General features: G+C 36.1%; 1 protein-coding gene across 7 annotated transcripts in view; it reads left to right on the plus strand.

Annotated features, from left to right (window-relative positions):
- RMDN2 (regulator of microtubule dynamics 2) overlaps positions 1–24789 on the plus strand; it is a 127720-nt gene that overhangs the window by 26004 nt on the left and 76927 nt on the right. For all 7 annotated transcript variants that reach the window (XM_025405885.1, XM_025405882.1, XM_025405884.1 and 4 more), the window contains 2 exons: positions 19636–19810; positions 20828–20930. In XM_025405885.1, coding sequence (XP_025261670.1) covers positions 19636–19810; positions 20828–20930 — 278 coding nt within the window. The remainder of the gene's footprint in view (positions 1–19635; positions 19811–20827; positions 20931–24789) is intronic.

Below are 24789 nucleotides of genomic sequence, written 5' to 3' on the forward strand. Positions count from 1 at the left end.
CACACATTTTCGTATATATCAGCCTTGCTAGCTATATTTCTCATGCCCGATGTTCCACTGACAGATGATGTTTTTATTAACACAAGAATCAAATTAGAAGTTAAAAATGTTTAGCGGAATATGTAGAATATTTCGTAACCAGATATTTTAACTAAGTAATTTTAATACACATTCATGTCTGTGCAAATCTGGGCATTCAAGGAATTCTGAAATCAGGAAAAAGTATGTATATTAGTCTCCCAAAATTTTATTTTTAAAAATGAATGTTTTTCATTTTTTTACCATCATATTGAACAAAGACTATTATAAAGCATTTATCAAAGTAGCTAATGAATGAAAATGCGTGTAAGCAATTGAAAACATTTAAGTTAGAATACAATTAGATTTTATAGAGGAAAGGAATTTGCATTATTTCTAATTATCCTAATAAAATATCCCCCAAATTTGTATCATGGGGCTAAGATGTTATTTTTACTTTTGTGGTTTTCTCTTCTTCTTAGTGTGTGTCTTACAAAATGGTCTTTTGATTTTAATTTTTAAAAATTGTGATAAATACAAAATTTACCATCTTAACCATTTTAAAATGTGTGTTTCAGTGACATTAAGTACATTCACATTGTTGTATAGCCATCACCACCATCCGTTTCCACAACTCTTTTCATCTTGCAAAACTGAAACTCTCCACCCATTAGATAAGAACTCTCTACTCGGCTCTCTCCCTAGCCCTTGTCAACCACCACTCTACTTTATATATATGATTTTGGCTACTCCAAGTACCTCATATAAGGGGAATCATACGGTATTTTGTGACCAGCTTATTTCACTTAGCATAGTGTATAATGTCCTCAAGGTTCATCCATGTTTTAGCATATGTCAGAATGTCTTTCCTTTTTAAGGCTGAATAATATTCCACTGTATGTATATATCACATTTTGCATATCCTTTATCCATCAGTGGACAATTTGGGGCGCTTCCATGTTTAACTATTGTGAATAATGCACTATCTATGAACATGTGCATGCAGCTATCTGTTCGAAACCTTGCTTTCAATTCTTTTGCGTATATATCCAGAAGTGGAATTATTGGATCATATGGTAATTACATTTTAATTTTTTGAGGAACTACCATATTGTTTTCCATAGTGGCTGCACCATTTTACATTTGCACCACGAATGTAGAAGGATTCCAGTTTCTCCACCACCTTGCCAACACTTATTATTTTGTTTTGTTTTGTTATAGTAGCCATCCTAATGGGTATGAGGTGGCATCTCGTTGTGGGTTTTTATTTGAATATCCCTAATGATTAGTGACATTGAACATCTTTTTGTGTGACTGTTGCCCATTTGTATATCTTCTTTGGAGAAATGCCAATTCAAGTCTCTTGACCATTTTTTTAAAATCAGGTTTTATTTTGTTGTTGATTTGTAGGAGTTCTTTATATATTTTGGATATTAACACTTTAAAAAAGACATAATTTGCAAATATTTTCTCCCAATGTGTAAGTTGCCTTTTTGTTGATTATGTCCTTTGATTCATAGAATTTTTAGATTTTGAGGTAGTCTAGTTTATCAGTTTTTTCTTTTATTGCCTATGCTTTTAGTGCCATAATCAATAAATCATTGATAATCAATAAATCACTGTTGCGTTATGTTTTAAGAGTTTTATAGCTTTAGGTTTTACATTTAGGTCTTTGATGCATTTTGAGTTAATTTTTGTGTGTGATATTAAGTAATCGTCTTACTTCATTCTTTTATATGTGAATATCCAGTTTTCTCAACACCGTTTGTTGAAGAGATTACCCTTTCTCCATTGAATGGTCTTGGAACCTTTGTCAAAAGTCATGTGATCATATATGTGTGGTTGACTTCTGGGCTTTCCATTTTCTTTCACTAGCCTATACATCTGTCTTTACGCCACACTGTACCACACTGTTTGGTTACTGTAGCTTTGTGGTAAGTTTGAAAACCAGGAGGTGTGAGACCTCCAACTTTGTTTGTATTTTTCAAGATTATTTTGGCCATTTGGGGTGTCTTGGAATTCCAGATGAATTTCAGGATAGATGTTTCTATTTCTACAAAAAATATTGGGATTTTCAGAGGGATTGCATTGCATCTGTAGATTATTTTGGGTAGGATTGACATCTTAACATTATAAACTTTCAAATCCACAAACATGGGATGTCTTTCTATTTGTATCTTATTTAAATTCTTTCAACAGTGTTTTGTAGTTTTCAGTGTACAGGTTTTTCTTCTCAGTTAAGTTTATTTCTAAGTATTTTACACTTTTGATGCAATTATAAATGTGAGTATTTTTATAATTCTTTCCAGATAGCTCATTGTTAATGCATAGAAAAACACCTGATTTTTGTGTGTTGATTTTCTATCCTGCAACTTTGCTGAATTTTATTAATTCTTATTTTGTGTATGTGTGTGAAATATTTAGGGTTTTTTTCCTACCTATAAGATTGTGTTGTCTGTGATCAGAGGATAACTTTGTTTCTCCCTAATTTGGATGCCTTTTATTTCATCATCTTGCCTAGTTGCACTGGCTAGGACTTTTAGTACTATGTTGACTAGAAGTGATGAAGAGCACCCTTGTCTTGTTCCTAATCTTAATAAGAAAGCTTTCAGCTTTTTACCGTTGACTATGATGTCAGCTGTGGACTTTTCACATATAGCCTTTAATATATTGAAGCAGTTAATTTTTATTTCTAGTTTGTTGAGTGCTTTTATCATAAAAGGGTGATAAATTTTGTCAAATGCTTTTTCTGCATCAATGGAGATGATCATGGGTTGTTTTTCCCTTCATTTTGTTTATGTTGTATTTTGTTTGTATTTGTTTATGTTGTATTGATGTGGTTTGACTGTGTCCCCACCCAAATCTCAACTTGAATTGTATGTCCAGAATTCCCACATGTTGTGGGAGGGACCCAGGGGGAGGTAATTAAATCATGGGGGGCAATCTTTCCTGTGCAATTCTCATGATAATAAGTCTCACGAGATCTGATGGAGGTATTTGGTACCCCTCCCCTTGCTCCCCACCCCCTGACAGCCCCCAGTGTGTGATGTTCCCCTCCCTGTGTCCATGTGTTCTCATTGTTCAACTCTCACTTATGAGTGAGAACATGCAGTGTTTGGTTTTCTGTTCCTGTGTTAGTTTGCTGAAAATGATGGTTTCCAGCTTCACCCATGTCCCTGCAGATACCTAACATAGATGACGGGTTGATGAGTGCAGCAAACCACCATGGCACATGGCACCTATGCATATATGTGTATAGTAGAATGCTTTATAATCCTTTGGGTATATACCCATTAATGGGATTGCTGGGTCAAATGATATTTCTGGTTCTAGATCCTTGAGGAATTGCCACACTGTCTTCCACAATGGTTAAACTAATTTACACTCCCACCAACAGTGTAAAAGTGTTCCTATTTCTCCACATCCTCTGCAGCATCTCTTGTTTCCTGACATTTTAATTATCGCCATTCTGACTGGCATGAGATGGTATCTCATTATGGTTTTGATTTGCATTTCTCTAACGACCAGTGATGATGAGCTTTTTTCCATATGTTTGCTGGCCGCATAAATGTCTTCTTTTAAGAAGTGTCTGTTCATATTCTTCACCCACTTTTTGATAGGGTTGTTTGGTTTTTTCTTGTAAATTTGTTTAAGTTCCTTGTAGATTCTTGATATTAGCCCTTTGTCAGATGGATAGATTGCAGAAATTTTCTCTCACTCTATAGGTTGCCTGTTCACTCTGATGATAGTTTCTTTTACTGTGCAGAAGTTCTTTAGTTTAATTAGATCCAGTTTGTCTATTTTGGCTTTTGTTGCAATTGCTTTTGGTGTTTTATTCATGAAGTCTTTGCCCATGCCTATGTCCTGAATGGTATTGCCTAGGTTTTCTTCTAGGGTTTTTATGGCTTTAGGTCTTACATTTAAATCTTTGATCCTTCTTGAATTGACTTTTGTATAAGATGTAAGGAAGGAGTCCATTTTCAGTTTTCTGTGTATGGATGGCTAGCCAGTTTTCCCGACACCATTTATTAAACAGGGAATCCTTTCCCCATTGCTTGTTTTTGTCAGGTTTGTCAAAGATCAGATGGTTGTAGGTGTGTGGTGTTATTCTGAGGCCTCTGTTCTATTCCATTGGTCTATATATCTTTTTTGGTACCAGTATCATGCTGTTGTGGTTACTGTAGCCTTGTAGTATAGTTTGAAGTCAGGTAGTGTGATGCCTCCAGCTTTGTTCTTTTTGTTTAGGATTGTCTTGACTATATGGGCTCTTTTTTGGTTCCATATGAAATTTAAAGTAGTTTTTTCTAATTCTGTGAAGAAAGTCAATGGTAGCATGATGGGAATAGCATTGAATCTATAAATTATTTTGGGAAGTATGGCCATTTTCACAATATTGATTCTTCCTATCCATGAGCATGGAATGTTTTTCCATTTGTTTATGTACTGTCTTATTTCCTTGAGAAGTGGTTTGTAGCTCTTCTTGAAGAAGTCCTTCACATCCCCTCTAAGTTGTATTCCTAGGCATTGTATTCTATTTGTAGCAAATGTGAATGGGAGTTCACTCATGATTTGGCTCTCTATTATTGGTTTATAGGAATGCGTGTGATTTTTGGTTTGTAGGAATGCGTGTGATTTTTTATCCTGAGACTTTGCTGAAGTTGCTTATCAGCTTAAGGAGTTTGGGGGCTGAGATGATAGGGTGTTCTATATATACAGTTATGATATCTGCAAACAGAGACAATTTGACTTCCTCTCTTCGTATCTGAATACCCTTTATTTATTTATCTTGCCTGATTGCCCTGGCCGGAACTTCCAATATTGTGTTAAATGGGAGTGGTAAGAAAGGGCATCCTTGTCTTGTGCTGGGTTTCAAAGGGAATGCTTCCAACTTCTGCCTATTCAGTATATTATTTTCAGATATGTTCCATCAATTCCTAGTTTATTGAATGTTTTTAGCATGAAGTCGTGTTGAATTTTGTCAAAGGCCTTTTCTGCGTCTATTGAGATAATCAATAGATTATCTCATAGGTTCTTATTTGTCATAGGTTCTGTTTATGTGATGGATTACGTTTATTGGTTTGCATATGTTGAACCAGCCTCGCATCCTTGGGATGAAGCTGACTTGATTGTGGTGGATAGCTATTTGATGTGTTGCTGGATTCGGTTTGCCAGTATTTTATTGAGGATTTTTGCATCGATCTTCATCAGGGATATTGGCCTGAAATTTTCTTTTTTTGTTGTGTCTCTGCCAGGTTTTGGTATCAGGATGATGCTGGCCTCATAAAATGAGTTAGGGAGGAGTACCTCTTTTTCTGTTGTTTGGAATAGTTTCAGAAGGAATGGTACCAGCTCCTCTTTGTACCTCTGGTAGAATTCGGCTGTGAATCCGTCTGGAACCGGGCTTTTTATGGTTGGTAGGCTATTAATTACTGCCTCAATTTCAGAACTTGTTATTGGTCTATTCAGGGATTTGACTTCTTCCTGGTTTAGTCTGGGAGGGTGTGTGTGTCCAGGAATTTATCTATTTCTTGTGGATTTTCTAGTTTATTTGCATAGAGGTGTTTATAGTATTCTCTGATGGTAGTTTGTATTTCTGTGGGATCAGTGGTAATATCCCTTTTATCATGTTTTATTGTGTCTATTTGATTCTTCTCTCTTTTCTTATTTATTAGTCTTGCTAGCAGTCTATCTGTTTTGTTGATCTTCTCAAAAAACCAACTCCTGGATTCATTGATTTTTTTGAAGGGTTTTTTGTGTCTGTATCTCCTTCAGTTCTGCTCTGATCTTAGATTTCTCATCTTGTGCTAGGTTTTGAATTTATTTGCTGTTGCTTCTCTAGTTCTTTTAATTGTGATGTTAAGGTGTCAATTTTAGATATTTCCCACTTTTTCTTGTGGGCCTTTAGTGCTGTAAATTTCCCTCTAATCACTGCTTTCGCTGGGTCCCAGAGATTCTGGTGTGTTTTATCTTTGTTCTTATTGATTTCAAAGAACTTATTTATTTCTGCCTTAATTTTGTTATTTACCCAGTAGTCATTCAGGAGCACGTTTTTCCATTTCCATGTAGTTGTGCAGTTTTGAGTGAATTTCTTAATCTTGAGTTCTAATTTGATTGCACTGTGGTCTGAGAGAGTGTTTGTTATGATTTCTGTTCTTTTACATTTGCTGATTAGTGTTTTACTTCCAATTATGCGGTCAGTATTTGAATAAATGCTATGTGGTGCTGAGAAGAATGTATATTCTGTTGATTTGTGGTGGAGATTTCTGTACATGTCTATTAGGTCCTCTTGATCCAGAGCTGAATTAAAGTCCTGAATATCCTTGTTAATTTTCTGTCTCATTGATCTGTCTAATAGTGACAGTGGGGTTTTAAAGTCTCCCAGTGTTAATGTGTGGGAGTATAAGTCTCTTTGTAGTTCTCTGAGAAATTGCTTTATGAATCTGGGTGCTCCTGTACTGGGTGCATATATATTTAGAATAGTTAGCTCTTCTTGTTGCACTAATCCCCTTACCGTTATGTAATGACCTTGATTTTTTGATTTTGTTGGTTTAAAGTCTGTTTTATCACAGACTAGGATTGCAACCCCTGCTTCCTTCTTTCTATCTTTCTTTTTTTTTCTTTCCATTTGCTTGATAAATATTCCTCCATCCCATTATTTTGAGCCTACGCATATCTTTGCATATGATATGGGTCTCCTGAATACTGCACACCAATGGGTCTTGACTCTTTATCCAATTTGCCAGTCTGTGTCTTTTAATTAGGGAATTTAGTCTATTTATATTTAAGGTTAATATGTGTCTTTTAATTGGGGAATTTAGTCCATTTATATTTAAGGTTAATATGTGTCTTTTAATTGGGGAATTTAGTCCATTTATATTTAAGGTTAATATGTGTCTTTTAATTGGGGCACTTAGCCCATTTACATTTAAGGTTAATATTGTTATGTGTGAATTTGATCCTGTCATCATGATTCCAGCTGGTTATTTTGCACATTAGTTGATGCAGTTTCTTCATTGTGTCGTTGGTCTGTGTATTTTGGTATGTTCTTGCAGTGGCTGGTACTGGTTTTTCCTTTCCATATTTAGTGCTTCCTTCAGGAACTCTTGTAAGGCAGGCCTGGTGGTTACCAAATCCCTCACCATTTGCTTGTCTGTGAAGGATTTTATTTCTCCTTCACTTATGAAGCTTAGTTTGGCTCAATATGAAATTCTGGGTTGAAAATTCTTTTTTTAAGAATGTTGAATATTAGCCGCCACTCTTTTCTGGCTTGTAGAGTTTCTGCAGAGAGATCTCCTGTTAGTCTGATGGGCTTCCCTTTGTTGGTAACGTGACCTTTCTCTCTGGCTGCCCTTAACATTTTTTGTTTGTTTCAAGCTTGGTGAATCAAATGATTATGTTTCTTGAGGTTGCTCTTCTCGAGGAGTATCTTTGTGGTGTTCTCTGTATTTTCCAAATTTTAGTGTTGGCCTGTCTTGCTATGTTGGGGAAGTTCTGGATAATATCCTGAAGAGTGTTTTCCAACTTGGTTCCATTCTCCCCATCACTTTCAGGTACACCAATCAAACATAGGTTTGGTCTTTTCACATAGTCCCATGTTTCTTGGAAGATTTGTTTGTTCCTTTGCATTCTTTTTTCTCTAATCTTGTCTTTACGCTTTATTTCATTAAGTTAATTTGCAATATCTGATGTCCTTTCTTCTGCTTGATTGGTTTGGTTATTATACTTGTGTATGTTTCATGCAGTTTTTGTGCTGTGTTTTTCAACTCCATCAGGTCATTTATGTTCTTCCCTAAACTGGTTATTCTAGTTAGCAATTCCTCTAATCTTTTATCAAGGTTCTTAGCTTCCTTGCATTGGGTTAGGACATGCTCCTTTAGCTCGGAAAAGTTTGTTATTACCCACCTTCTGAAGCCTACTTTTGTCAATTCATCAAAGTCATTCTCCATCCAGCTTTGTTCCCTTGCTGGCAAGGAGTTGTGATCCTTTGGAGGAGAAGAGGCATTCCGGATTTTGGAATTTTCAGCATTTTTGCACTGGTTCTTCCTCATCTTCGTAGATTTATCTATGTTTGATCTTTGATGGTGAAGGCCTTAGGAAGGGTTTTGCATGGGTGTCTTTTTTGCTGATTTTGATGTTTTTGCTTTCTGTTTGTTAGTTTTCCTTCTAACAGTCAGCTCCCTCTTCTGCAGATCTGCTGGAGTTTGCTGGAGGTCCACTCCAGACACCGTTTGCTTGGGTATCACCAGCAGAGGCTGCAGAACAGCAAAGATTGCTGCCTGCTCCTTCCTCTGGAAGCTTTGTCCCAGAGAGGCACCTGCCAGATGCTGACAAGCTCTCCTGTATGAGGTGTCTGTCAACCTCTGCTGGGAGATGTCTCCTCATTAGGAGGCACCAGGGTCAGGGACTTACTTGAGGAGGCAATCTCTCCCTTAGCAGAGCTCGAGTGCTGTGGTGGGAAATCTGCTGCTCTCTTCAGAGCCAGCCGGCAGGAATGTTTAAGTCTGCTGAAGCTGTGCCCACAGCCCCGCCTTCCCCCAGGTGCTCTGTCCCAGGGTGATAGGAGTTTTATCTATAAGCCCCTGACTGGGGCTGCTACCTTTCTTTCAGAGATTTCCCACCCAGAGAGGAGGAATCTAGAGAGGCAGTCTGACTACAGTGGCTTTGCTGCACTGCCCTGGGCTCCGCCCAGTCCGAACTTCTTGGTGGCTTTGTTTACATTGTCTGGGGAAAACTGGGGCTCAAGCCTCAGTAGTGGCAGATGCCCCTCCCCCGCCAAGCTCAAATGTCCCAGGTAGACTTCAGACTGCTGTGCTGGCAGTGGGTATTTCCAGCCAGTGGATCTTAGCTTGCTGGGCTCCATGGGGGTGGGATCCCCCGAGCAAGAACACCTGACTCCCTGGCTTTGGCCCCCTTCCCAGGGGAATGAACAGTTCTGTCTTTCTGGGGTTCACATCCCAGGTACGACTGGGGTATGAAAAACAAACAAACAAAATTCTGCAGCTACCTCAGTGTCTGCTCAAATGGCTGCCCAGTTTTGTGCTTGAAACCCAGGGCCCTGGTGGTGTAAGCACCCGAGGGAATCTCCTGGTCTGTGGGTGGCAAAAACCATAGGAAAAGCATAGCATCCAGACTGGATAGCACCGTTGCTCATGGCACAGTCCCTCATGGCTTCCCTTGGCTCGGGGAGGGAGTTCCCCAACCCCTTGCGCTTCCCGGGTGAGGCAACGCCCCACCCTCTTCAGCTCACCGTCTGTGGGCTGCACCCACTGTCTAACCAGTCCCAATGAGATGAACTGGTTACCTCAGGTGGAAATGCAGAAATCACCTGCCTTCTGTGTTGGTCTCGCTGGGAGCTGCAGGCTGGAGGTGTTCCTATTCAGCCATCTTGCTTGGAACCATGGAAGCATCTTTTTTCAAATCTAGGGCTCCATGAAACATTTTGAAAGCCGTTGATCTGTGGTTAATAGTTGGCAGTTACGCCTGAGCTTCTCCAGATGCTTCTGTTACTATACCCTTGGATTTATTAATTTGGCTTCATACACGTGAGTTTCTTTGGTTGAGTCCATTATACAAAAATCTTCCTTTTAATGTAAGCATTTCCAGGTATAAATTTTCCTCCTATCACCTCTTTTGCTACATCCCATAAGTTTTAAGTATGTCATGTTTTCATTTTCATTTGATTCAAGATGTTTTCTTATTTGCCTTGTGATTGCATCTTTGGTCCATTGGTTGTTTAAAAGTATGTTTTTTAATTCTCACATATTTATGGATTTTCCAGTTTTTCTTCTGCTGATTTCTAGTTTCATTTTTATTGTGATCCAGAAAATATGCTTTGTATAATTTCTTTGTTTTTAAATTAACTAAGACTTATTTCGTGGCCTAATATATTATCTACTTGGAGAATATTCCACATGCATTTGAGAAGGATGTGTATTCTGTTATTATTGGGTGACATTGTCTATGTATGTTGTTAGGTCCTGCAGGTTTATAGGTCTATAGTGATGTTTAAGTCCTCTGTTTCCTTACTAATCATCTACCTGGTTGTTTTATCCATTATTAAAATTGGGTCATTGAATTCATTTACTATTACTTTATTATTAAAGTAATGGTATTACTATGGTGTTATTATTTTACTTTTACTATTATTGTGTTGCTATCTATTTCTTCAATTCTGTCAGTGTTTGCTTCACATATTTAGGAAGTATGATGTTGAGTGCATTTAGTGTTATTGTTATATCTTCTTGGTGAATTGGCTCTTTTATTATGTCATGCCTTTCTTTGTCTCTTGTACAATTTTTGACTTAAAGCCTATTTTGTCTAATAGTATAGCCACTCCTACTCTCTTTTGTTTACTATTTTCATGAAACATCTTTTTCTGTCCTTTCACATTCAACATGTGTGTTTTTACGTCAAAAATTAGTCTCTTTTAGACAGCATATAGTTAAATCCCAATTTTTAAAATCCACTCTGCCAATATATCTTTTGATTGAGGAATTTAATCCCATTTACATTTGAAGTCATTACAGATAGGAAAGGACTTATTGTTTCATTTTGTTATTGGTTTTGTATATACCATAATACCATAGATTTTTTTGGTCCCTCGTTTTCTCCCTTGTTGCCTCTCTTTGTGTTTAGTTTTTTGTTTTTTTGTTTTTTTTTTTTTTTTTAACGTACATTCTATAAATATTTTTTGTGGTTGCCATGGGGATTATTCATAGCATCCCAAAGTTATAACAACATATTTTAAATTCATACCAACTTAACTTTAATTGCATACAAAAATTCTACTCCTTTCCAACTCCACCACTCATATATTTTGTTGGTATTACAAATTACATCTTTATGTTGTATAATCATTAATATAGATTCATAATTACATTATGCTTTTCTGTTTAGATCATGTAAAAGAATAAAAAGTGGAGTTATGAACCAAACTTACAATAATTCTGGTTTTTGTATCTGCCCATGTCTTTACCTTTACCAGAGAATATTATATTTGTGTATGGTTCAAGTTACTGTCTAAGGTCCTTTTTGTTTCAACTTGAGGGACTCCTTTTAGCATTTATTGTAGGGAAATTCTAGTGATAATGAACTTCCTCGGCTTTTATTTAGAAATATTTTAATTTCTCCCTCATTTTTAAAGGACAGTTTTGCTGTTTATAGAAATCTCAGTTGACAGGTTTCTCTTTTCTTTCAGCACTTTAAATATATCATCCCACTGCCTTCTGGCCTGCAAGGTTTCTGCTGAGAATCTATTATTGAGGAATCCCTAAATGTAATGAGTTGCTTTTCTTTTGCTGCTTTTGAGATTCTTTTTGTCTTTAGCATTCAGTACTTCAACTATAATGTTCTTGGTGTGGAACTCTTTGGGTTTATCCCACTTGGAATTTGTTAAGTTACTGCATTTGTGGCCGGGCGCAGTGTCTCACCCCTGTAATCCCAGCACTTTTAGAGGCCGAGGCGGGTGGATCAGGAGGTCAGATCGAGACCATCCTGGCTTACATGGTGAAACCGTGTCTCTACTAAAAATACAAAGATTAGCCGGGCGTGGTGGTGGGCACCTGTAGTCCCAGCTACTCAGGAGGCTGAGGCAGGAGGATGGCATGAAACCCGGAGGCAGAGCTTGCAGTGAGCCGATACCATGCCACTGCACTCCAGCCTGGGCAACAGAGCGAGATTGTGTCTCAAAAAACAGAAAAGAAAAGAAAAGAAAGTTCTTGCATTTGTATTTCATTGTGTTTCCTAGATTTGGGCTTTGGCCATTGTTTCTTCAGATTAGCTTACTGCCACTTTCTCTCTCTCCTCCTTCAGGAACCCCTACAATATGTGTATATGTCTGCTTCATGAGGACCCATAAGTCCTTTAGGCTCTATTTACTTTTTTTTTTCATTTTTTATTCTTTTTGTTCCTCAGGACTAATATTTTCAAATGACCTGTCTTAAAGTTTGCCTGGCTGTTTGTTTTTTACCTGTTTCAGTCTTCTGTTGGTCCCTTCCAGTAAATTTTTAGTTCGGTTATCATATGAGGGGTCTTCAAAAAGTTCATGGAAAATGAATATTATGAAGAAGCTATGCACTTGTTTCACAGTTTTTTGCACCAGAATAAGCTTATGCTAACTCACCATAATATATTTGAAAAGGATCTAGCTTGAGACACTAAGAAGGATAAAACATTAGTTTGAAAAGAGCGCCTATCAGAGCAACATGCATTCTACTAAAATTGAAGTAAGAACAAACATCAAATTTATGGTGAAGCTTGAATGGAAGAATGGTGAAATCATTGATGCTTTACAAAAAGTTTATGGGGACAGTGCCCAAAAGAAATAAGCCAAATGGAGAACTCATTTTAAGAAGGGATGAGGTGATGTTAGAGATGAAGCCCACAGAGACACATCCACATCAATTTGCAAGGAAAAAATTAATTTTGTTTGTGTCCTCTAATTGAAGAAAACCGATGATTAACAGCAGAAATAATAGCTAGTACCATAGACATCTCTATTGGTTCTCTTTGTATTATTCTGACTAAAAAATTAAACAAACTTTCCATTGAAAGAGTGCTAAAACTGTTGCATCAGATCAGCTGCAGACAAGAACAGAGCTTTCAAGAGAAATTTTTAACAAGTGGGATGAAGATCTTGAAGGATTTCTTTAAGGAATCGTAACAGGAAATGAAACATGGCCTTCCCAGTCCAATCCTGAAGACAAAGTACAGTCAAAGCAATGGCTACCAAGAGGTGAAAGTGGTCCAGTCAAAGCAAAAGCAGACTGGTGAAGAGCAGTGTCGTGGCAACAGATTTTTGGATGCTCAAGGTATTTTGCTTGTTGACTTTCTGGAAGACCAAAGAATGATGACATCTACTTATTATGAAAGTGTTTTGAGAAAGTTAGTCAAAGCTTTAGTAGGAAAATTCTGGGAAAAGCGTCATCAGAGTATTCTCCACCATGATGATACTCCTGCTCATTCCTCTCATCAAACAAGGGCAATTTTGCAAGAGTGTCTTTCGGTGGGAAATCATTAGGCTTCCACCTTAGAGTCCTCATTGGATTTGACTCTTTTCAACTTTTGTTTCCTAATCTTAAAAAAAAAGTTTTTTTTAAAGCACCAATTTTTCTTCAGTTAATAATGTACAAAAGACAACATTGATATGGTTCAATTCCCAGGACCCTCAGTTCTTTAGAGATGGACTAAATGGCTGGTATCTTCACTTACAAAATTGTCTTGACCTTAATGAATTATGTGCTGAGAAATAAAGTTTATGTATTGTATTTTTATCTTTTAATTCCTTTTTTCCATGAACTTTTTGAAGTCCCCTCATACTTACCAAAGCTCTAGATGACATAAAATTTCAGGATATGTTGTATGTGATAGTTTCTAGGTCTCCCACAAAGATACTTCAGAAGTCTGTTGTTAGGCTAGGTACAGTGGCTCAAGGCCGGGCAGTGGCTCATGCCTGTAATCTCAGCACTTTGGGAGGATGAGGTGGGCAGATCACTTGAGGTCAGGCGTTCGAGACCAGCCTGGCCAACATGGTGAAACCTGGTCTCTACTAAAAATACAAAAAAATTAGCTGGGCACAGTGGCGGGCACCTGTAATCCCAGCTACTCAGGAGGCTGAGGCAGAAGAATCACTTGAACCTGGAGGCGTAGGCAGCAGCGAGCCGTGATCACGCCGCTGCACTGTGGCCTCGGTGACAAAGTGAGACTCTGTCTCAAAAAAAAAGAGAAAGTCTGTTGTTGTTTACTTGGTGTTTTCATGGGGAAATGAGGACCTCTTTCAATGTAACTCATTCCTGATGTACTTCTGTAAATACACTTTTATTTTCACAGTAAATAATGTCATTTTCTCCCTAAATAATGCAACTATGCTTTCAGGGATGCTGTTGTTGCTATTGAAATAAACAGCTGATCATGCAGAGTTGAAGGGATAGGCATAGTTTTTATGAAAATTTAGAGCAGAAGAAAGGACCAGAAAAGTATATGTAGAACAAATGTTTGTAAACAAATTTGACATCTTAAGATGAACTTCTCTAGACCTGCTGAAGGGCTATTAGAAAATTCTAGGTTTGACATCAGATAATCTATGAAATGCTTTTGGGAGGAGGGCTAGGTAGTACAAATCTAATTTCTAACCCAAAGTTAATAAAGACAGTCAAATTTTCCCAATGATGCATGGATATGTCCTATTTTTAAAATTCTCTTTCAGAACTTTATCATAATTTTCTGAGAAATACCCAGTTTTAAATAGAAGATCCCTGTTCAAAGTAGGAAACCAATTTTCCCACAGCTGGTTTTTTTTTTAACGTGGGAAGAGACTAGCCTACATGTTCTCTTTTGTTTTGTTGCCCAGTTTGCCTGGTGCTATGCTAATACCACATTGACCCAATTTCTTTAGCTTTATCCTTTATACTGCAGTCCTGATATTGTTTCTTCAAACTTGTCTTGGCTCTTCTTGCACTTGCCTTTCCATATTAATTTTAGGGTCAGGTCTGTTCCATAGAAAATTCCATTGGAATTTTTCTTAGAATTGCATTAAAAGTGTTAATTAATATAGAGCCTTATGAAATTGTTTTAATTAAATTTTCCTATCCAAGAATATATTGTTTTCCATTTACTTAGGTATTCTTTAATGTTCTCAGATATTATTTTGTAATTTTCTCCAGAAAAGTCATTTTAAAACTTCTGTGAATTTTTTCCATAGGTATCTTATATTTTTCCTACTATTATAAATGCTATATTTTTATAAAATTTTGTTTTCTTGTTTTATAGAGTATAAGAGCACAATTGATTTTGGAAGATTGATTATAAATCTTAATTAGTTCTAATTACCTATATGTAAATTTTGTTAGGTCCTCTATTGAATAATCTTCAAAAAATAAGATTGTTTCTTCTTTCCAATTATTATAATTTTTTGCTTTTCTTTTAATATTGTTCCAAGAAGACCTCCAGTACAATGTCGAATAGAAAAGCAATATTGGACATCTTTTTCTATTCTTGATTTTGAAGAGACTGCTTCTAATGTTTCATAATTAAATGTGAAATGTATTACTGTTTTTAGTTCATAGCCTTTTTCAGGTTTGAAAGTCTCCTCCCTCCCTCCCTTCCTTCCTATGTTTTCTTTCTTTGTTTTTTTTCTCTCCTGCTTACTTCCTTGCTTTCTCTTTCTTTCCTTCCTTTCCCTTTCCCATTTCCTTTCCCTTTCCCTTTTCAACGGTTTCTTGCTCTCCCAGGCTGGAGTGCAGTGGCACAATCATAGATTACTGCAGCCTCGACTTTCTATGCTCAAGCAATCCTCTCACCTCGCCCTTCTGAGTAGTTGGGACTACAGGTGTGGGCCACTAAACCCAGCTAATTTTTTTATTTTTTGAAGAGACAGTGTTTTGCCATTTTGCCCTGGCTGGTTTTGGACTCCTGGGCTCAAGTGATGTTCCTGCCTCCTGAAGTGCTGGGAATATATATACCACACCTGGCTCCCCTCTATTTCTTGTTTAAGGTTTTGGTATTTCTTTTGTCCTGAAGTGGTGTTGGAATTTATTGGAAAAAAAAATTTTTTGGTAATGACTGAAATGATCAGATAGGTCTTATCTGTTGCGCCGGAGAAATTGTCTAATGTCAAACGGTGCTTGTAATTTCTAGTATAATCTCAATTTGGCTGTGATACATAATTTTATGTTTGTTACAATTGCTCAATTGATATTTTATTGAGGATTTTTGCATTTATGTTTATGTGTAAGATTGGCCTATAATTTTTATTTTTTGTAATATTCATGTTTGGTTTTTGTGTGAGTTATATTAGTTTGCTAAAATAAACCTGAGGGGCATTCCATCTTTAGTAATTCTTTAGAAGAATTTGAATAAGCCTAATTCTTTGGATATATGGCAGATTTCACAATAAAACTATTCTGTGTGTGCATGGGAGAGACAGAATGAGAGCAAGAGATAGCAAGTTGGAGTAGATACATAATTCTGATGTAATTCATTTAATGGCTATAGCAACATTTGAGTTTTTATTCTTATAAAGAATAACATAAAGATAATAGCTTTGTACCTTTATAAAAGCTATATATTATTTTTTACCATAAAGGTCCATCTTTTAAATTACTTAATTTGGTGGTTTTTTATTTATTTGCAGAGTTGCCCATTTTTAAATTGAATTATTTGTCTTTTTATTGTTGAATTGTTTTATATATATTTTGTATACAAGTCTCTTATCAGATACATGATTCATAATGTATTTTCTTCTATTCTGTGGGTTATCTTTTCACTTTTTTAATGGTGTCTTTTGAAGCACCTAAGTTTTTCATTTTGATAAAGTCCAATTTATACATTTTTTTAGTCACGTGTGCTTGTGATGTCATGTCTAAGAAACCATTGCCTAATCCAAGATCACAAATATTTGCTCCTGTGTTTTCTTATGAGAACGAAAACGTATACATATGAAATGTTGTCAAACATTTTATAGTTCTAGCTCTTACACTTCGGTTTGATACATTTTGAGTTAATTTTTATATATGATAGGAAGTGAGAGTTCATTTTTTGCGTTTGCTTATCCATTTGTTCTAGCACTATTTGTTGAAGAGTATTGTTTCCTCTACTAAATTGTCTTGGCACTCTTATCAAAATAAACTCTAATTTTAAGAATTTATTTCTCGACCCTTAATTCTGAATAGATGATCCATAATGTCTATTTCATATGTCTTACCCCAAGGACTAAAATATATTCATCTGTATTTTGTACTAGATTTTTAAAATATATAATATTTTCTTATACTATCCAGAGTTATGTTTTTTAAAAATACAAGGTAGAGTTTCAGTTTCATCTTTTTCCATAGAAATAACCATTTTTCCCAGCTGAATGCCAGAATTTCCTACTAATCTTACATGCCAACTCTCCCATGTACCACATTTTCGTATACGTGTGGGTCTGTTTCTAGGCTCTGTTCTGTTTCATCATTCACTCATCTATTCCTGTACCAATACCACACTGTCTTTAATTATTATAGCTTCATAGTAGGTCCTAATATCTGGTGGGGTAAGTTTTCTCCCCTTGTTCCCTTTCTTTAAGAGTGCTTTGGCTGTCCTGGGCTCTTTGCTTTTTCATATAACTTTTAGAATCATCTTATTTAATTCTATGAAAATTCCTATTAGACTTATAAAGTTTGAATTGCATTGAATCTATAGATTAACCTGGAAATAATTCACATATTTATGATATTAGGTCTTCTAAACCATGAACATGATATATTTCTCCATGAATTTAGGTCATTTTATAAACATCTTTTAATATGCTTTTATAATTTTCTCCATCAAATTTTCATATGTCTTTTGTTAGATTTATTCCTAGCCATTTGATATTCTCTGAGGTCATTGCAAATGGAATGTTTTTTTTTTTTTTTTTTTAAATTTTTTTTTTTTTTTTTTTGAGATGGAGTCTCGCTCTGTCACCCAGGCTGGAGTGCAGTGGCCGGATCTCAGCTCACTGCAAGCTCCGCCTCCCGGGTTCACGCCATTCTCCTGCCTCAGCCTCCCGAGTAGCTGGGACTACAGGCGTCTGCCACCTTGCCCAGCTAAGTTTTTGTATTTTTAGTAGAGACGGGGTTTCACTGTGTTAGCCAGGATGGTCTCGATCTCCTGACCTCGTGATCCGCCCGTCTCGGCCTCCCAAAGTGCTGGGATTACAGGCTTGAGCCACCGCGCCCGGCCCGCAAATGGAATGTTTTATGTGATTATGTTTGTAGTTTTTTGCTGATATGTAGAAATTAAACTGACTTTCATAAGTTAATCTTATATTCAGCCAATATGGTAAACTCCTGTTAATCATAATTTATAGATTTTTTGTTTTTATATAAATAATCATAACATCTGCAATAATAAGATTACATTTGAACAAAGATATGAAATATGCAAAGAAGTAAACTATATGAATATCTGGAGAACATACCAGCCAGAGAAAAAGAAAATACAAAGGGTTTAAAGCAGGAACATGACTGATATGTTCAAGGAATATCAAGAATTAGAGTTTCTGGAATGCTGTGAGCAAGCAGGAAAGTGATAGAAGATAAGGCCAGAGGTTTTGGACCAGATTATGTTAGGTCTTGTAGACCACTGAAAGGGCTTAGGTTTTCACTCTGACTTGGGCATCTGTTGGAGGGTTTTGAGCAAAGGAGTGACATGATCTGAGTTATTCTTACTACTGTGTTGAGAATAGAATATAAGGGTCAAGGATTAAAGCAAAGAGGTGTGATAAGGGGTCATTGCAGTTATCCACATGAGATAATGGAAGCTTAGACTAAGGTGGTAGTGGGGAGAGGTGGGGAGAAGTGGCTAGATTCTGGATGTATTTTGAAGATAGAACCAACAGGATTTGCTAACAGACTGGGTATTGCTTAAGAGAAAGAAAAAAGAAGCATCAAGGATGATTATAAGTTTTTTGGTTTGAGCAATTGGAAGAGTAGAGTTTCCATTAGTAAAGAATGTTATTGAAGAAGTGGGAGATCAGTTCATACAGCGTCTTCTTTATAAGGCATATGAAAGAAATTTAAGAACTTGCTTTGTCAGTATTTTTGTTTGTTTCTATCTAATGGGAGCTGCAAGTTGTGAAACTGCATTGCCTGCTAGAAAATGAAGAACATTTGTGTCCTTTGTAGCAAAGATATAGCTATCTAAAATTTGTGTGTGTTTCATATTGACTTCATTCACATTTGGCCTTTCTCTTTTTTCACTACTTCTAATTTATTCTCTTATATGTTATATATCCTTGTATACCTCCTTAAAACCTTTTTAGAACAGAGTCTGAATTAATAAAAAAAAGTTGTTTGCATTGTTTGCTGGCAAAAATGAAATATGGGTAATAGTATTAGTTTTTAAAAACCAAGTTAAAATTTAAATTTAGAACGTCATCTTGAACTATAAATATGTGTTTGTGTGAGTTTACATACTCACAGTTTTGAGTGCCTGCTGAGTTCCTACAACTCTATATCATCCATTCAGCAACATTCAGTGAACAGTGCTGTTCTAGGCACTTGATACATCAATTAATGAATCTACCCTTCAGGGAGCTTGCATTCTACTGGGGAGGATACTGACAAACAGCACAAGTAGTAAATTAGTAAATTACACAGTGTGTTAGAAGGTAATACATGCTATGGGGGAAAAGAAAAAGCATGATAAGGGAGTTTAGAGATGAAGGGAATATGGGGATTGCGGTATTAGAGTGGTCTGGATGGGCCACATTGAGAAAATGAAATTGGAGCAGAGACGTGGAGGAGTGAGTTATGTGGCTGTCTAAGGGAACAGCATTTCATTAGAGGGAAAGGCAAGTGGAGGTTCCGAGGTAGGCACATGCTTAGAATATTGAAGGAACAGCTAGGTGACCTGTGTGGATTTGAATGAGTGAGAAGAGTGGTAGAAAATGAGAGAAAAGAGGTAATGGGATCGAGGGCAAATTGCGCAGGGACTTGTAGACTTCTGTTAGGACTAGAACTTTTTCTGAGTGAGAGTGGGTGCCACTGCAGAGTTTCAAGCATAAGAGGGGCATGATTTGACTTGCATTTTAAAAGGATTGCTCTGGCTGTTATACATAACTTTCAAAGGAGTTGATGATTATTTCTGCGATTTTAGGTATATTACAGCTAATACTGACACAGAAGAACAGAGTTTCCCAGTCCCTAAGGCATTTAACACACATGTAGAGGAATTAAATTTAGATGTCCTTCTTCAGAAGGTAGATCATTTACGTATGAACGAGTCTGGCAAGTCGGAGAGTTTTGAACTACTTTGTGACCACAAAGAAAAGGTAAGAGACATGACAATAGCACTTCGTATAGTTTCATTTTTTTATTTAATCTGCCATCTCATTCAGTTATGACTACAATAATTGTGTCATGGTTCCTTCCCACAAGCTAAATGATTGATGTAAAATTTCTCTATAAAATGACTAAAATTGTTTTAAATTTATGTTATTTTTTATTTAAAATGACTAAAATTTTTTTTTAATTTATAAAAGTAAATGTAAAAGTTTATTAGACTCTAAGGTCATAAAAATGAGAACCAGAGCTATAATTATGCAGATTTACCTTTATTTGATTTTTTTTTTTTTTTTTTTTTACTAATTTATATATTTAACAAATATTTTGAGACAGCTATGGGTATTTAAAGCTATTTCTACCAATGGTCATTTGTTAATTTTGCAGTGTTTAATGTTGGGTCTGAATAAGAAAAGCCTGTCCAGAGCTCTCACCACCACCACTAAAAAAAAAATTAAAATTAAAATTAAAAGAGTTTGCAGTGTCCCATGGAGAAATAAATCTCTATTTCTCTGAGGATTTAGCAACTCTAAACACATTGTCTAAAACCTGATAGATTCTCCAGGATTATATTTAGGTAATTTAAGTAAAAAAACTGACTGCTCTTTTGAGTATATGCATTTTCAACTTACAGATATTAACTGAGGTGCTCATTATATTGATAATAGATAACTTGGAAAGGAAAAGAAGAAAAGGATACGACAGCTCAGGAAGAATTTCTAGATTTTGGTGCCTATCAAATCTCTCCTCTGCATAGATGGAGCTAGTGTCTGGATAATATTAATTGGTTTTAAGATCCAAATGTAACACTACATTAGGTCATATTTCTTAGCCATGAGTATTTGGATTAAAAATGTTTCACACTGAAATATGCATATACATAGATTCAATAATCTATAAATACCAGTTTAGCTGCCCAAGTTTTTTCAAAGTTGCAGTAGAAAACAAGAATAGAATAGACAAGTTACCAAGTTAATTTAACAGGCAACTCCATCTTTTTTTTTCAGTTTAGAGATGAAATAGAGTTTATGTGGCGATTTGCTCGTGCTTATGGAGACATGTATGAACTATCTACAAACACACAAGAAAAGAAACATTATGCTAATATTGGTAAGCATTTTGTAAAGATTTTTCTCAACTAGCAATTAAGATCTATAGTAAATCATGCAGCCGTAAAAAAGGATGAGTTCATGTCCTTTGCAGGGACATGGATGAAGCTGGAAACCATCATTCTTAGCAAACTAACACGAGAACAGAAAACCAAACACTGCATGTTCTCACTCATAAGTGGCAGTTGAACAATGAGAACACATTGACACAGGGAGGGGAACATCACATAGCAGGGCCTGTTGGGGTGTGGGAAGCTAGGGGAGGGATTGCATTAGGAGAAATACCTAATGTAGATGTAGGGTTGATGGGTGCAGAAAACCACCATGGCACGTGTATCCCTATGTAACAAACCTACATGTTCTGCACATGTATCCCAGAACTTAAAGTATAGTAAACAAAAGATCTATAGTAAACCACTACTGAATTTTAATTAAAGCTAAATTATCTTAGCTAAAACCAAAATGTTTAATCTATTTTAATATATTATGGTGCAAAAAAATGTGCAGTCTCAGAACAGAAAGGCATTTTAGGACTAAAGTGTATGTCCTTCAGAAATATTTGAGTATATTAGAATAGGTAACTGAAAAAACTTAAATTTCATCTTTTAACTTCATAAAACATAGAAAGACAAGAAATGTAGTGGCAGTGTTTGAGAAACAACAGGCAGAGGACAAGTGTCTTCAGCAATTGTCAACCACAGTTAAAGTAACACATCTTACTTCTATAATGTAGAACTCCAGGGATCACAAAGAATAAACTTGCAGACTTTAATGTTTTTCCAAATGTATCGTGATGAAACAAGATTAACCTTGTTAAAAACTCTGTTTGATAATTGTCTAAGCTGAACGATGATTACATGTTGGTTCATTATTCTGTCATCTATACTTTTTTGTATGTTTTTGAAATTTTTCATCACAACAAGAACAACTAAATAGAATGTCAAATTGTTATTTTTATACCTCACCTTGACTCTTACTCGATGTCAAAATGTGTTCCTGCAAAAGCCCCTACCTGCCATCTCTCTGAGTGTCAGTATAGTACTTTGACATCAAAATCCTTTGAATTCTTCATTTATTCCGAAGGCTTCTCTTTTCCAGGCTTTTCTTCTACAAAAGATAGCCAGAGGAAGACACAGCAAGAGAGATTTCTACCCAGTCTAGTTCTCTGTAATTTTTATTTTCAAGTAGAAAGTTTTACTAAACTCCTTGTAATTATATTTTTCCACTTGGAGATTCATTTGCTAAATGACCTTTGTGCTTTAGTTTCCCCCAGTGGGAGGAGGATGAGAGGGCTTCCCCCTCTTGTTTGCATATTCATCATCATCTTTGTGGAGTTTTTCTGTAGCAATCCAGTTTGCAGACCATATACAAAACAGAATTCTAGAGCAGAGATGTATTAATTTCAATGTGAATAAAAACTTAACCAAGGAGAACAAGGGGATTTATTTTCATATCTACTGAGAAAATCAAAGTATATCTATGTAAACTGTTCCAACATTCATCAATATTAGATACATTTTTTTCATAAGTACCTGCCCTACCCTGGGTATTATGTGCTAAGGTAGGAATAGGATAGCAAAATAGACATGTTTTCAGACTACAGGGGAGCTTATGGCTTTGTAGGGGAGGCAGCACTATTCAAATAATCATACATATACAAAAACGAATGGAAGTAAGCTCTTATTAAAGAAGAGTACAGAGGCTGGATGCAGTGGCTCATGCCTGTAATCCCAGCACTTTGGGAGGCCAAGAGGGGCAGATAGCTTGAGCTCAGGAGTCTGAGACCAGCCTGGGCAACATAGGGAGACCTTGTCTCTACTAAAAACAACACACAACTGAGGTAGGAGGATCAGTTGAGTCCAAGAGATCAAGGCCACAGTGAGCCATGATCTCACCACTGCACTCCAGTGTGGGTAACAGAGCAAGACCCTGTGATAGATAGATAGATAGATAGATAGATAGATAGATAGATAGATAGGGAACAGGTTGTTTGCAAGCACATGTAGCAGAAAGGAGAATATGATGGCAGAGGATGGAGGTTGATGCAGGGAAGTCTTTCTTATGGAAGTTACAGTTTCCCATAGGTAAAATCGCTCTGGATCTCTACTCTTAAATGGAATGGGAGTTTAATTGAGTTAATGTCTTAGGTGGTGAAATTCATAAAGAAATAGGTTGAAGGGAATTCAGGGGCAAAAATGAAGCATAGGATTGAAATAGGATATATCCAAAAAAAAGAGAGAAGAGTTTATAGTGCCAAAGAAAAAGGAGTAGAAAAAGCCTCAGATGTGTTCATTCAGATATTGAAATAAAAGTAAAAGAATTCCTTTAATTTATCCATTTAATAAATATTTATTCAAAATTATTTTGTCAAGGAACAGTATGAAAATAAAGGGTGGAGGGAAGTGGAGGAGAGAGAGAAGGAGAGGCATAAATGTGATGAAGGCTGCACAACACTAAGGAACTTACTCTATGGAAAAGATAATAAAGGGACAGCCAATTATATTCCGTGTATAAGGAGTAAGTGCTTAGTAATGGTAATAGCCAGGTACACTGGAGCTGAGAGCAAGGCAGGGGCTCAGACCAGCCGTGGAAGAATGTTGGGATTCAGCATGAGGGAGGAGGAAGTGCAGAAGATTTCTTCTCATAATAGCATGATTAAGGTTGTTATGCTTAGGAAAGATTTGATCACGGGAGAGTACAAAATTCTTTGATAAAACTCAAAGTGAGTATATCATTATGCAGTATGTTTCTGAAGTATTATGATATTAATCTTATATTTAAAGAAACATTACTCTAATTTTCCTAAGTAATCGATATGAATGCATCATAAAGATGACAAAATACAGTTATCTAAAGGAAATAGCTTTACTTTTGTCCTGACTACGTAAGTGAGGCTATGAATCTAGTTTGTATACTACCCAGCTTCTTTTTATATTCTTGGAGTGATGGAATCACCTCTATTTCAGGCTTCTGGTAGTACGCTGAAAGTTTTATTCATTTGGTAATGTAGCTAAAAAATTGATTTAGTTTTTAATGTTTTCTACATTAAAAAACATGTTTTTAATCATTTAAAATTGCTAATTTCTTTAATATTTGTTCACAATGCAGTTAATTATTATTAAAACACTTCACTTTTTAATTCTTTCAAATTTATGTAGATTTCTACACGGAATATTTCTCTTAATGGATAGTGCTGTAGAATGGCACCTTAACAAATTAACAAATAGAACCGTGGTTTCAGAATAAAATATTTGTATTTATAAAGATTATCTCGGCCACTTATTTAGAAAGGCATTTTGCATATCCTTGGATAGTCTCTTCAAGATAATAATAATAATAATGGATCAGGGAGAAAAGAAGTTATAAAACAAAATGGCCTCTTTTGAGAAAGATTCTCAGAATACAGTTCTGTTTTATTGCAGGTATTTTGATTTTCCAAGCCATAAACAAACCTGTATCCAAATTATTATTATTATTATTTATTATTATTATTATTATTATTATTATTATTATTATTATTGAGATGGAGTCTTGCTCTGTCCCCCAGGCTGGAGTGCAATGGTGTGATCTCAGCTCACTGCAACCTCTGCCTCCTGGGATCAAGCGATTCTCCTGCCTCAACCTCCTGAGTAACTGGGATTACAGGCATGCACCACCACACCCAGCTGATTTTTGTGTTTTTAGTAGAGACAGGGTTTCGCCATGTTGGCCAGACTGGTCTCGAACTCCTGACGTCAGGTGATCCACCTGCCTTGGCCTCCCAAAGTACTAGGATTACAGGCGTGAACCACCACGCCTGGCCCCAAATTAATTATTACATTGTTAAAAATTACTCTAAAACTAAGTAAAATAATTTGGGG

This window comes from Theropithecus gelada, chromosome 13 (assembly GCF_003255815.1).
Source record: "Theropithecus gelada isolate Dixy chromosome 13, Tgel_1.0, whole genome shotgun sequence".
Lineage (NCBI taxonomy): Eukaryota > Metazoa > Chordata > Mammalia > Primates > Cercopithecidae > Theropithecus > Theropithecus gelada.